This window comes from Panicum virgatum, chromosome 4K (genome assembly GCF_016808335.1).
Source record: "Panicum virgatum strain AP13 chromosome 4K, P.virgatum_v5, whole genome shotgun sequence".
Lineage (NCBI taxonomy): Eukaryota > Viridiplantae > Streptophyta > Magnoliopsida > Poales > Poaceae > Panicum > Panicum virgatum.
The window spans coordinates 8,300,704-8,313,568 of NC_053139.1; the positions used below are offsets into that span (position 1 = coordinate 8,300,704).

A 12,865-nucleotide genomic window follows, 5' to 3' on the forward strand; every position below is an offset into this window, starting at 1 on the left:
CAACTTGTTTTTTCATTTTCATTTGTGACCGAAATGAGTATTCATTGAACGCTTTACATTAATGGATAATAGTCAATACCGGCACAATTCATCCCCTGCTGCGGCCACCAACAACAATGGCGAGGTGACAAGGATGGATCCTCCATGGAAGTTACTCCCAAAGAAGAGGAAGAGGAAGAGCTGTGGTGGTGGAGATGGACTGCCGGGGAAGAATGGCTGCAGCAAGAGGAATGGTACAAGGTAGCTAGCATGATGCGTTCTTGACTCTAGAGTCTAAGACTCATAGCCTGCAATGGATTCTTGGCGCATGAACTTCTAATGAAGGAAGGTAAAAGGAAAGGGGAACTCGACGACCTGCAATTTAAGTAAAAGGAAAACGACACCGAATCTAAACTCTAAAGACGGAGAGCTGTTATGGTGTTGGTGGACAATGGATGGGTTGATGGGGATATGGTTGCTTAGGGAGCGACGGCGGGTGGAGTCCATGGCGGCGGAGGCGACGGCGGATCGGAGGAAGATCGATCAGGGGCCAGCGCAGTTGAGCGCCGCCTTGATCTGCTGCACGGTGTTGCCGATCAGGCCGGTGACGGTGGCCATAGACTCGGCGTCGACCCGGGCCGACGGCAGGCTGCTGACGCGGATCTGGAACGCGACGGTGACGACGCAGCAGCCCGGCGAGATCGTCCCCAGCGGGCCGCCGCCGCTGGAGCTGGACGCGCCCGCGCCGGGCCCCGGCCGGACGTCGGGCAGGATGGCGAAGCCCGACGGCAGCAGCGGGACGCCCGACGCGTCCTCGCCGCTCATCACCACGTTCGCCGTCAGGAGGTCGATCGGCGAGTACACCACCAGCGACGACCCCGACGCGTCCGTGCTGCTCTCCTGAAGGATCAGCATGCCGCCGTCCTGGTTCGCGTCGGTCATCCCCTGCAACAAAAACTGTCATCAGCCAATCTATTCGTCATCACAAAGATTAATTCAGCAGCACAATCCAATTGCAAGTTCGTGCGTGCAAAAGGAAAGAGATGAAGATGAGTGGTTGATTGCTCACTCTCAGCACGGAGACGCAGTTGTCAGGGTTGGAGCCACTGGGGATGCGCAACACCTCCTGAACCTGGTTGGCGTGCGCCAGGACGTCCCACTGCGGCGCAGCAATGGCGGAGGCAACAGTCAAGAGGCGCGAGCAAGCGTCAAACGAGGTGATGGTGATGGTGGTGGACGACGTGTCCCGGACGGAGTTCGGAGGCGTACCTGGGATCGCGCGGTCTCGTCGCGGAGGAAGGCGAAGGCGTGGCCAGCGGGGACGGGCAGCCAGATGGAGGTGGCGGCGGTGAGGACGACGCTGGTGGGCTGGCCCGGCTCGGCGCTGCGCTGCGCTCCCACGCGGACGCTCACGTCCGTCGCGCCCGGCAGCAGCACCCACCGCTGCAGCGGCGACGAGCTCAGGCTCGCGCAGAAGAGCCTCACCATCTGCCGCGACAGCTTCGTCGTGCTCCGCTTCCCCTCCGGAGTCACTGCTGGGCACAAGCACCAGAGACATCGATCAGGGCTATGCATTGCATTGATTCCATCAGCGGATGGCTTGCTCGGCGTTGGTGACGTACCTCCGGCTCCGGCGAGGTCGTGATGCGGCGGCCCGAGCATGGCGAGGGACGCGACGCGCTCGCACGCGCGCTGCAGCGCGGCGAGCCACCGGTGCGCCCCGAACGCAGCGCCGCTCAGCACCAGGCTGCGGTAGAGCGCGCTGATGGGGGCCGTGTGCTCGAACTCCATGTGCTCGACCCAGGTCACCTGCAGGAACGCGAACGAGTTAGCTAGGAGCCTTGGGGGCACGGGCATCCCGCCCGCCATTGCAACAAGCCCAGCTAGCAGCACCGTACATTGGAGTAGCCATTGGGCATGTCGGCGATGAGGCACCCCGACGGGAGGCGGCGCGAGCGCGGCGGCATGCCGTAGGGCACGCCGCGCAGCGCGTCCGGGGAGACGTCGGCGACGGCCCACAGGCCCGGCTCGATCTGCTTGCAGTAGCGGAGGAAGCTGAACTCGCGGGTCGGGACGACGGGCGCCACCATGTGCAGCTCCTCGTACATCTGACATGGCGCCGCCATTATTAGTTAATAAAATCTTGCAAAGATGATCAGGACAAACATTCCGTTTCAGGAATCAGGATTCGATTCGACGGCAGCGTTACCATGACCAACGACTCGATGCTGCCGCCCAAGCCGCCGCTCATGATGACATCGCCGGTGTGCGCCTTGGACACGATGCCGGGGAAGAACTCCGTCCACTTGTTCTGCAGCAACAAGTCAGTAACGCAGCAGCAGCAGCAACAACAATGAATCATAAGAATGCCGATCGAAGTCGAAGCACGCCGGTGGAAGATGAAGATAGAGGTGGGAATGAACACTCCACGTACCGTGTCCATGAAGACGTCGACGAGCGCGACGGCGCTCATGAAGACGAGCCCCGAGTCCCTGGACCCCTCGACGCTGATGTCCGGCGGGCGGAACGCGCCGCCGGGCGCCGCGAAGAGGCCGTCGTAGGCGGCGACGCTGAGTGTCTCCGGCGCGCCCCCGGGCGCGCCCTTGTCCCAGAGTTGCCTCCCGGCCTGCGCGAGCCGGATGAGCTCGTCCATGGCGCGCGCCGCCAGGTCCATCATCATGGGGCGCTCCATTTCCTCCACCGGCGGCAGCATCGCTGAGGAGCACCCGCTGAGGAGGTCGAGGTCCAGCGACGGCCCGCCGCCGAGCCCCGCCCCGGGCATCCCGCCCACGGACAGGTCCAGTGACGGCACCGACGTAGGCGGCCCCTGCGTCAACGGCCGTCCGAGGTACTTGGAGGTTATGCTCGACAACCGGTCCAGCTGTTGGCACCCATGGAAAAAGAAACATCAGAGACGTACATATACATATACATATACATATACACATATACACATATATAAATATATATAATTATATATAAACATATATGTATATATACACAAATGAGTAAAGGAGGATGAGCTGGTCGCCGGAAACAAACAAGGTGTCGGGGCGTCGTCAACCCCGTAGCTGCTGTTACCTCTTGCTTGAGGCGGGTGTTCTCCATGCGGAGATTCTGCTCGTTGAAGTAGTCCGTGACGGGCTGGCCGACGCAGTTGGGGCAGACGACGTTCCTGAGCGCCTCGCGCATGGTGATGTTCTCGCACCGGATCTTGTCGTTCTCCATGCGCAGGAAGGAGTTGCTCGCGCGCTCGTGCTGCGCCTGCAGCTCGGTCGCACACCATCACAAGATTCAAAGAATTAATCCGTGGGAAATCAACAAGCCGATCGAGGAAAGATCGAAATGGAAGAACATGCATGGCGACCTCTTATACCTTCATCTGGGTGCGGCGGTTCTGGAACCAGAACTTGATCTGCTGCGGCTCCAGGTCGAGCTCCTGGCCGAGCGCGGCGCGCTGGTTCTCGTCCGGGTGCGGGCACTCCTTGAACATCCTGCACAGTCACGGTCGAGCACCATTACTGCATCCCATCGATCATCACGGCGGCGGCGGCGGCGGCATGTAGAACACAAAGAAAGGAAACCAGACAGGAGAGAAGAGAAGTAGTAGAGAGCAAGGAGCGTACGCCTCGAGCTGCTGAATCTGGCGCGGGGTGTGGCGGTGGTACTGCCTCTGCTTCCGCTGGTGCTGGTTGCTGGAGCCCTCGTGTTCGTCACCGGAGTCCATCGCCGCCGCCTTCAAGCCTCGCTCGCCCGCTCTACAGCTGTAGTTTGAGGAGAGATCTCTGTGTTGTGCCTGTGTTCCAGTGCGCTCAATGGCCTGGCCTCCCGGTCCTATTTATACCTGGCAATGGGCAGGCCGAGCAAGAAACCTCCACTCCAGGTCCAGGGTGGTGGCCGCCTTCCAACTCCAGACCAGCATTGCAAAATAGGCAGGATGTCGCGACACCTTGGATACAGTCAAGCTTCACGCCATTCTCTCTCTCTCTCTCTCTCTCTCTCTCTCTCTCTCTCTCTGGAAGCAGTTACACTTGCTGGCTCCTTGGTCAATGAACTGCTGGTTCCTGCCAATCTTTCTTCGTCCTGCTTTGGCAGGAGAGGGGGAGACTGGTGTGAGGAAGCAGGAGCAGTAGTAACTGGTGCGAGGGAATTAGGGGCAAGTTTTAAGCAGGGCAGGGCAAAGAGCTCCCGGCGAGGGCACAACCACTCCCTTTCTCTCTCTACATTTAATAAGGACATTTAAGCCCAAATGGGTCGGGTTTGCAAGCTGCATTCCCTCTTCCACCCGCAAACTTCTCCACGACTGTGTAAAATTGTTTTCTATGTTTTTAAACCCATTTATTTACAAAGGGGGTCCGGTGAAAACATGCATATGTGTCATAGCATTTAGATCATGATTCATGAACTTGAAGGTATATGATGTGGATCGAACTAGTGGTGAATGAATATATTGCTATGTTGATTGTAATGGGCGTTCACAATGGTCAACTATGGACCGGTTAATTCGAGTAACATTTGTTATTATATCAATAATATAATTTGACTTAGGGATTTATAATGTCTGAATTAGGGGAAGGAAAATTAAAACCGTTTGTTATTTGTTTCCAATCGTATCCAAGATCTTATCCATGTAGATCTTTGATCTTATAACGTAAATTTGCATGGATTGTATCATGCAAGCACCTGATTCTGTAACATAAATTTACAAGTTTTTTTTATGAAACGAGCACCTAATCTCGTAACGTAAATTTCCATGTATTGCTTTTTAGTCTTTGCAAAAACCTAATCCAGTAACGTAAATTTGCACATGCACTTTTTTATCCGTACATAACTATGTAACGTTAATAGCATGTGATGTTTCTTGCACTTCTATGTTGTTTCATTTGCATTGTTACTTACATTCATATTGATGAATACTTTATGAACCTAAATTTATAAATTTGCTATTGCTCATGTTATTGATTAAGTCCAGTTTAAATTGGTAATAGTTAGCAAAGAATATGAATTGTATAAAATGTCATGTGACTTATCTACCAGCTTCCTTCACAGTACAATATTCATTGTGCATGATGGGTACCTTCAGTACCACAAACTGTTGGTTGTTTTATAACTACTAAATGGAAACATTATTAAATATTGAAATTACAATCTATTGTTACCATTCTAAGAGCAAACTTCGTGATCTTTACCAAATAATTTTCCATACATAATATACATTTTTTATATAAAATGATATCATTGGTTCGCACCATAAAATATTTTCTTATGGTTATGATTTCGGTGCTATAGATAATATAGTATAAAACAAACTATAGACTTGAAAATGGAGGAGGTGGTATCGACACCAAGAGCACGTTTGGCTAGGAAGAATTGGCTGGGCTCGAGATGTTGCTCTAACAACCAGCCAGTTAGCTCCAGCCAGCCAGACCCAACCCAGCTAGCTCCTTGTCCAGCCATCCAAACAAGCTGCAAATCTTTCATATTCTCCGATATATAAATATAGACAATGAACCTATGCCAGTATAAAATAAATTATAGACTTATAAATGGAGGAGGTGGCATTGACACCAAGAGCCCATTTGGCTAGGAAGAATTGGCTGGGCTGGAGATGCTGCTCAAACAGCCAGCCAGCCCGCTCCAGCCAGCTAGACCCAGCCCAGCCTGCTCCTCGCCCAGCCATCCAAACAGGCTGCAAATCTTTCCTATTCTCCTATATATAAATATATACAATGAACCTATGCCAGCAACGGTATAATGAATGTATTTTTAAAATATTTGTAAATGATTATGCTGTGTTCGGGTGCCAACATATGGAAACACTCTGGCCAAATAGCCTTAACAGGTTTGATTCTTTTTTCTTTTGATCCACATTTGACTTCCATATATATCGTGTTGATAAAGCTTTCATAATTTAGCAATCATTTAATTCGACATTAAATTTCTACAATTTTGTCACCATCTTAAAATGGAAATATTGATTTTCATATTAGGGGAGAGTAATAAATATGGTATCATATTTATACTCCAAAGTTAGCAAGTTGTGGAATAATTGGTGCTACTATATTTATGTGTCTAGCAACTTGCATACTACTAGAAGCATTGTGGTGAAAAAATGGCTAGCTATGATGATAGAATCGATTATAATGTATTTTTGTACTTTAAAGTTTAGTTGTTTTTATTTGCTTCTACTGAATGGAGTTTAGGATAGACCATAGCTACTATAAAATCTTTTAGCACTATGATAATACAATATGATCCATTGCTAATCTAAAACATTATGCTTCAATAATTTTAGTTGTAACAGAGTTGAAGCATACACCATATATCTTCATCAACATAAAATTTTAAACCTTATTTTTATTTAGATTCCTTTGTAAAATTGAATGGGTTTGCTTTTTAGTTGGATCCATCATTCCCAAGGAGTTGCAATAAATTGAGTATGAATGTAAACATTCAGTATTTTTAAAATACACATTGTAGTTTACTATTAAGAAGACTGCCTAGAATAGGATGTGATGTCTTTTTGTGCTAACAAAGGATGGGAAAATAAAATGAAGCAATATGATGAGCATTCATAAACTAAAATTCAATTCTCTTGTCCCTTGTTCGTGTTCCTTAACTCCTTTTGATTATTGAATGAGCTTTTTGTACGTGAGATGTTGACCATTTAACAAATGTTCCCACTACTTCTTGTCATTTGCATATGTCCATCAAAGAAAATATATTTTGCTTTTAAATTAGAAACAAGATATTAAGTCTATTTCTGAGAAATATGTTAACAAAAAGATTAACTAGATGTATATTTTAAGCTATGCAAGTAGTTCAAATATATTTAATTCATACTAGACTCTCTATGCTTTGTAAACGATTTTATAATCCTGCTTGGTCTTAGCATATGAATATATATATTCTTGCGGCTATAGATTTTTGTTGTAAATAATATCTTACAATGTAATGGCTTCTACAACTTGTTGTAGGCTATGTTTACTCTTGCAACCATTGTTTCCAAGCACGGGTGTAATTATCATGTGTACGATTAATATTAAAATATTTTATCTAGAAATCAAATGTATAATAGTTGCTTCAAAAATCAAATATTTAATAAGTACTAATATTTAGTTATTTCAATTAGTTATCATTATTTGTGAAACATATTTTAAATTGTAGCTTTGGTTTATTTAATTTGGAGAAGTACATAGTTTCCATTATCAACATTTCATCATTCACATTGTACATTATATAATGATAGACTATGAACTAGTACAAGCTACTATATATTAATTACAATTGTAAAAGTAGATGAAAATGGTTAGAGCAACCATAGTGTAATATAAAAATAATGCTATGATAGACAGGAAAAGAATGGAGCACTGATTTTGTCACTGTAGGTAGCACTGTTGAGTTGAAAAATCCTTACATTATGTATTGTTCATGCATCGATACTCAACCAAGTTCGGGATATACAATTATTTCAGCTAGTTCTCAGATGGTCTGAAGGTGAATGAGGGTGTTGTATTGTTCATCCAAGGTGTTTTATTATATAAGCTCTGTTACAATGATGGCAAAGTACCATAGGGTACTTTCAAGTACTTTTCCCTTGAATTTTTTCTAGCTGTTTTTCCTAGCTGTTGATCTATGGAAAATTAAATTAAATTAGTATTCGGTCCCATTCTTTTTGGTACTTGATCCCATATTTTTGTACCACCAGGTAGTTTAGTCTAGATACTTCCTACCTTGACGACCATACAATTCTATCAGATGGACAGCTCCAATTTTTTCAATCATTGTAAAAATTCTCTTATTATATTGAAAATAGATTTTCACTACTTTGGCGCTGATATTGCACATTGCAAGGAAAGTCAAATTGAAGCATCACTGTTATGTGGCAGCGAAATAACATTTGAAGCCTCAATCACATTGTAGCTGCTGATGTTGGATTTGAATGACAACAGATAAGAATGCTTTTACCAAATAGTCTTATTAGGGTTTTTCATGTGAAAACAACTTTACAATATCATGGTAATAAAGTTTCCATACTTTAGCAACCATTTATACTAATTATATCACTATCTTAACATTTTAGAAAACTGATTTTCATGCAAGTGAGGAGTGCCATTATAGCATCAGATTTATAGTCTCAAGTGAGCAAGTTGCATACTAAACATCATACTATATTTCTAAGCATAGCCATTGTCATGAATGTGAGCATTGTGGTGGAAAAATGGTTAGGAATGATGATAGAATATATCAGCATGTATCCTTCTAGATTCACAATATAGTCATTGAATTTAATTGAATAGAGTAGCCCATATGTTAATGTTTGGATCTTATTTTGATTTAGAGTCCTTGAAAAATCAATAAGTTTTAATACGTACTCCCTTTGTTTTTATTTACATATCGTATTAGATTTGTCCTAAGTCAAATTTAGCTAGTTTTGATCAGATCTATAGAAAAATGTAGCAACAACTACACCAACGCAATATAAGCACTATCAATATATATTTTATACTGAATTCATTGAAATAAATTTGATATTGTAAATGCTATATTTTTTATATAATTTTGGTCAAAGTTGATCAAGTATGACTTTGATTAAACCTAATACGATATGTAAATAGAAACAGAGAAAGTATGCATTGTGTCATAAAAGCTTGTCTCCATCAGATCAAGTTCAACACCAACATTTGACCCATCCTCTCCATAAACGCTCATAGATGTGAAAGTTCCTAAATTGTTTTTTAAAAATATTTGAGGTATTGGTTGGTAGTTAAGATGCTTTCCCAAAACATAACTTTTGAAACCTCAAATTGGTGCCATAAAGTTATGGTCATGGAAAAAGAAGTAGATAGGAATAGTATTTTTGGCAAATCTTTTCTCTTTGCATATAACATAATCCATTATTCATGTTTCATGTTCCTTAACTCCATATCAATATTGATTGAACTTCCAATCTGTAAGTAATTGACAATTGGGTGCATTAACCAATAGGAAGTGATACATTGTATTATTAACACAAGTTGTATTATTAAACTTCCATATGAATATTGATTGGTGAATTGGGCATAGCTCAGCTGGTAACGTTCCTTGTGGTGAAACCTATCCACCTAGGTTTATGGTAATTTCATAGATTTATTTTAGGATTTAATGTGTCTTTATAGAGATGAATATTTATGGTATGTAATTGTCGATCCGGCATTTTGGGGTAGCAGATTTGGATGGGTGGGACTTAGGGTGTGCATGGCGACGGGGATAGACGGGAAGGCGAAGAAGGTCAAAATCGTTTGCTGTTTCCGGACTCCGGTACATGGGCAGGCCCCATTAAATTCAAAGATCTTCAATTGAATATCCAATATTTTATAACAAAAAAATTATATGCAGCATATACTATGTATATAATTCAAAAGAATGAAAATAACACAACAAAATAGGTTATTAATATAGCCCCAATATCTCCTAAGCCCAAAAAAACCTCAGCCGCCCATCTCGCCACCATCGGTCCACACAAGATCCAAAATCGATAGCCAGATTTGATCCAGACCAACGCCCACCTCCCATCTCCCGATTCTCCCTACGTGATCTGCCCTTCTCGTTCAATCACCATAGTCACCTGTCGCCCCACCGCCAGGGCCTGCCTGCCGCCCAGCCGGCTTTCTAGCCCCGATGCCCGACCGATCGTTGCCCGTCATCCCACCACCAATGCTTAACATCCCAACCACCTGTTGCCCATCACCCCTAGGGCCCATGTGCGCCGTGTCGCGCTCGCGCAGAGCCAAGCACCAGTTGCCTGCGGCAGGGCGGCCTACGACCAAGCCCACGCTAGCAAGGGAAATGTCGCCACCTCCTCCACTGCTCCGCGTATTGAAATCCAATCCTGTGAAGTGATTCAAAGTGAGGATTGATAAAAATTTATCCATATTTTGTGAAAAAAATAACACCATTTAAAATTTTAAATACCTACCTTCTAAATTCTGAGTTGCCTTCGGTCCCTGTATGGTTGTACTTCCGGCACCCATGCAGCCCTTGTAGCCGCAGGAGAAACATCGCTTGTTCGCATTCAGGTTGGCAATGGGGACAGTAGGGCTGGGGATCCGCAAGGACCTGCCCAGTCAAGGGCTAGAACGGAGGACATTTTCCCTGCAGGGCTGTCGGGGTGGGGGCCCAAAATTGAAACGAGGTGGGTCTAGGGAGAAATTTTGCCCCATGGGGACACGTGGAGACCGAAAAGAATGGAAAAATAGAAAAATTGCCCACATAATAGTAGGACCAATAAAGCCCAACCTTCTTTTAAGCAAACCCTCTCCTCTCCTCCCTCTCTATCCTTTCTTGGTCTCTCAGGGTGCCGGCCCTCGCTTGCTCAGGAGTAGGATCTGAGCGCATCCGCTCCAGTGCTCATTCCAGCCAATGGTAACGGTGTCGTCCGCTACAGCTTTGGAGCTCCGCGCGCACCCAGGACCCTGTGGTGTCGTCTTCCCCGTCCTCCCCATCCGCTGCTGCATCTGCAGGCTCGAGTGCTCACCCCAGCCGTGGACCACCCGTCGCCTAACACTGGCATCGGCGCGCCACCCCCTACGCCCAGTTGTGTCTCCTTCCTGTTTGAATCTCATTCGACCGCCATGCCTCGCTCCTCATCTTCCTCCCCGACCCAGGGCCGTACCGGCAAATTCGAAGGCCCTGTGCGAAACTATGAACTGGACCCTAGTACCATCGTTGCGCCTGCGAGTGCCCAGTGAAATCCAGAAGGTGGAAGTGCAGACGTGACTTGTGCCGTGCCGTGCCTGGCGAGCGGTTATAGTGGAAGCGAAAAAGATTGCACTGCGATCTGCAGATTTGATTGAAAGACAATGGTCAAGCGACATATTTCCTCTTCTATGACATATTTGGGCTATAGTTTGCTTCGTATTGGATCAAAATATAATAAAACAAAATCTACTATATAACTATACCTAGTATACTCGTTATATTTTGGGGGTCCTACCCGACCGCCTCATCCACCGCCGAAGCCGCCACATCTGCAGGCTCAGGCACTCGCCCCGGCCGTGAACTACCCATCTCCTGACACCAGCGCCAGCGCGCCACCCCCGCCGTCCAGTCGTGCCTCCTCCCCGTGAGGCCCCATCGGGGATCGGCGAGGAATGATTCCGTGGGGGGGGGGGGGGGGTGGGGGCAATTTCTCCCCATTAGTCTAGTGCTTTGGGGACCGGGGCGGGAACGGTGAATCAAGGATCAGGTAGGGGATGGGGGTCGCTGCCCCAGCCCCACCCTGCCGCGTTGCCATCCCGAGTCCGCATTGCTGAAGCGGACCAGCTGTTGCGAGCTTGTGAGCCGGTGTCTCCTGCCAGCGTCGGCGAAAGATGTCAGCCCAGGAGATAGGTTACGGTTGTAGTCTTGCAGATTGCCAGCTTGGAAGCAGTGAACTCTAGATGTGTTAGCAGAAGGGAGCAAGGAAAGGCTGGACGAGTGGACGGAACTGTACGTTATATTGCTACGCGTTCCTCGGTGGCAGGCTGAGTTCTTGCTCAGATGGCCATCGTCGCGGCCATGGTAGGTAGCTAAGGAGCTGGCAATGTGGCGTTTGCAACGATATGTGTTTCTTCGGTGGCAGCAATGCATTTTAAAAAAAAAAGTATTTTGCATACAAAACACAGAGAAGTCGTGCAATGCAGAATTATGGCTCGGCTAATTATGGCTCATTCAATAATGAGCTAGCTTTTTCGCCAAAAAAAAAAGCTAGCTTGGTTTGACTCGTCAAGATTAACAAGCTGTAAATCGAGTTTGATTTTGTTCGTTCGAAAAGCTCAAGCTGGCTGGTTTGGCTTGGTTTGGTTCACGAGCCGAGCATTATTGACTACTCCCTCCGTTACAAATTATAATTCATCTAACTTTTTTATATCCAAATTTAATTACTCGTCTTATTCAAAAAAAAATTGTGCGAACATAGTCAAATTGAAGTCATTTTTGAAGAATTTTTATTAATAAAGCAAGCCACAACAAAATAAATAATATTTTGTCTAAATTTTTTAATAAGACAAGTGGCCAAACTTATGATAGAAAGAGCCAAACGAATTATAATTTCAGACGGAGTGAGTATTATTGTCAAAATTAAAGGTGATATTGACCAACATATAATAATTTAAGCATACTAGTAATATCTAAAAATGTAGCTCATGGTGGTATTACGAAAATAAAAAAGTCAATAAATAGGGACAAATATAGAAACTTGTAAAGTGAAAATATATTTAATTAGTATCCTATTTCATACATAATTTGAATGTCAAGTTTATTTAGACCAATACGAATGATGGCATTGTACCAATAAAAAAAAACAAGCATGGCATAGTCATATTTATCGAGCCTAACGAGCCAATCAGCTCACGTGCTGGCTCGTTTGGGAGGTTAAGCTGACCTGAACAAAACCGTACATATAAACGAGCCGTGATAACTCGTGAGTCGTGAGCCTCGAACTTTTCTACCAGCCCTACTAGGCTACTACGCACCACCACCGGGCCAGCTTGGGTGGCGGCGTGGCGGCGGCGCTGGCCGGCCAGGCAGCCACGGCGTCGATCGGGCAGGACGCGCCAAGCAACCCAACCCGGACGTCCGCACTGGCCCGACGACCGTACACGGTTCCACCAACTCGTGGCCTACTCCGATTGGCAGCAGCTCCGGCGATTTCCGAATCTCGGATTCCATGCGCAAGTCGGATCGATTTCCGAATCCGACCTCGATCACCAGCGGGGTTCCCTCCATATAAACCCCCCGAGCCTCCCCTGATGATCTGTGTGATTGAACATTGAAGTTGTCAGGTCCGTATCCGTGACCGTGACATCCAGTACGCAAGCGTGCAGTTGCAGAGTGCAGACGGACACGACAAAACCTCGCCGTCACC

The 12,865-nt window shown here is 46.2% G+C and overlaps 1 protein-coding gene across 1 annotated transcript; it reads right to left on the bottom strand.

Moving 5' to 3' along the window:
- Positions 1–522: 522 nt before the first annotated feature.
- Positions 523–3,706, bottom strand: LOC120701845 (homeobox-leucine zipper protein ROC8-like). Its single transcript, XM_039985654.1, has 10 exons — positions 3,606–3,706; positions 3,356–3,473; positions 3,061–3,243; positions 2,414–2,860; positions 2,189–2,290; positions 1,878–2,087; positions 1,602–1,788; positions 1,249–1,511; positions 1,049–1,138; positions 523–924 (listed from the first exon to the last, which is right to left on the bottom strand). Exons 1-10 carry the CDS (start codon positions 3,704–3,706, stop codon positions 523–525), a joined length of 2,103 nt encoding a protein of 700 aa, XP_039841588.1.
- Between the last annotated feature and the right edge of the window lie 9,159 nt (positions 3,707–12,865).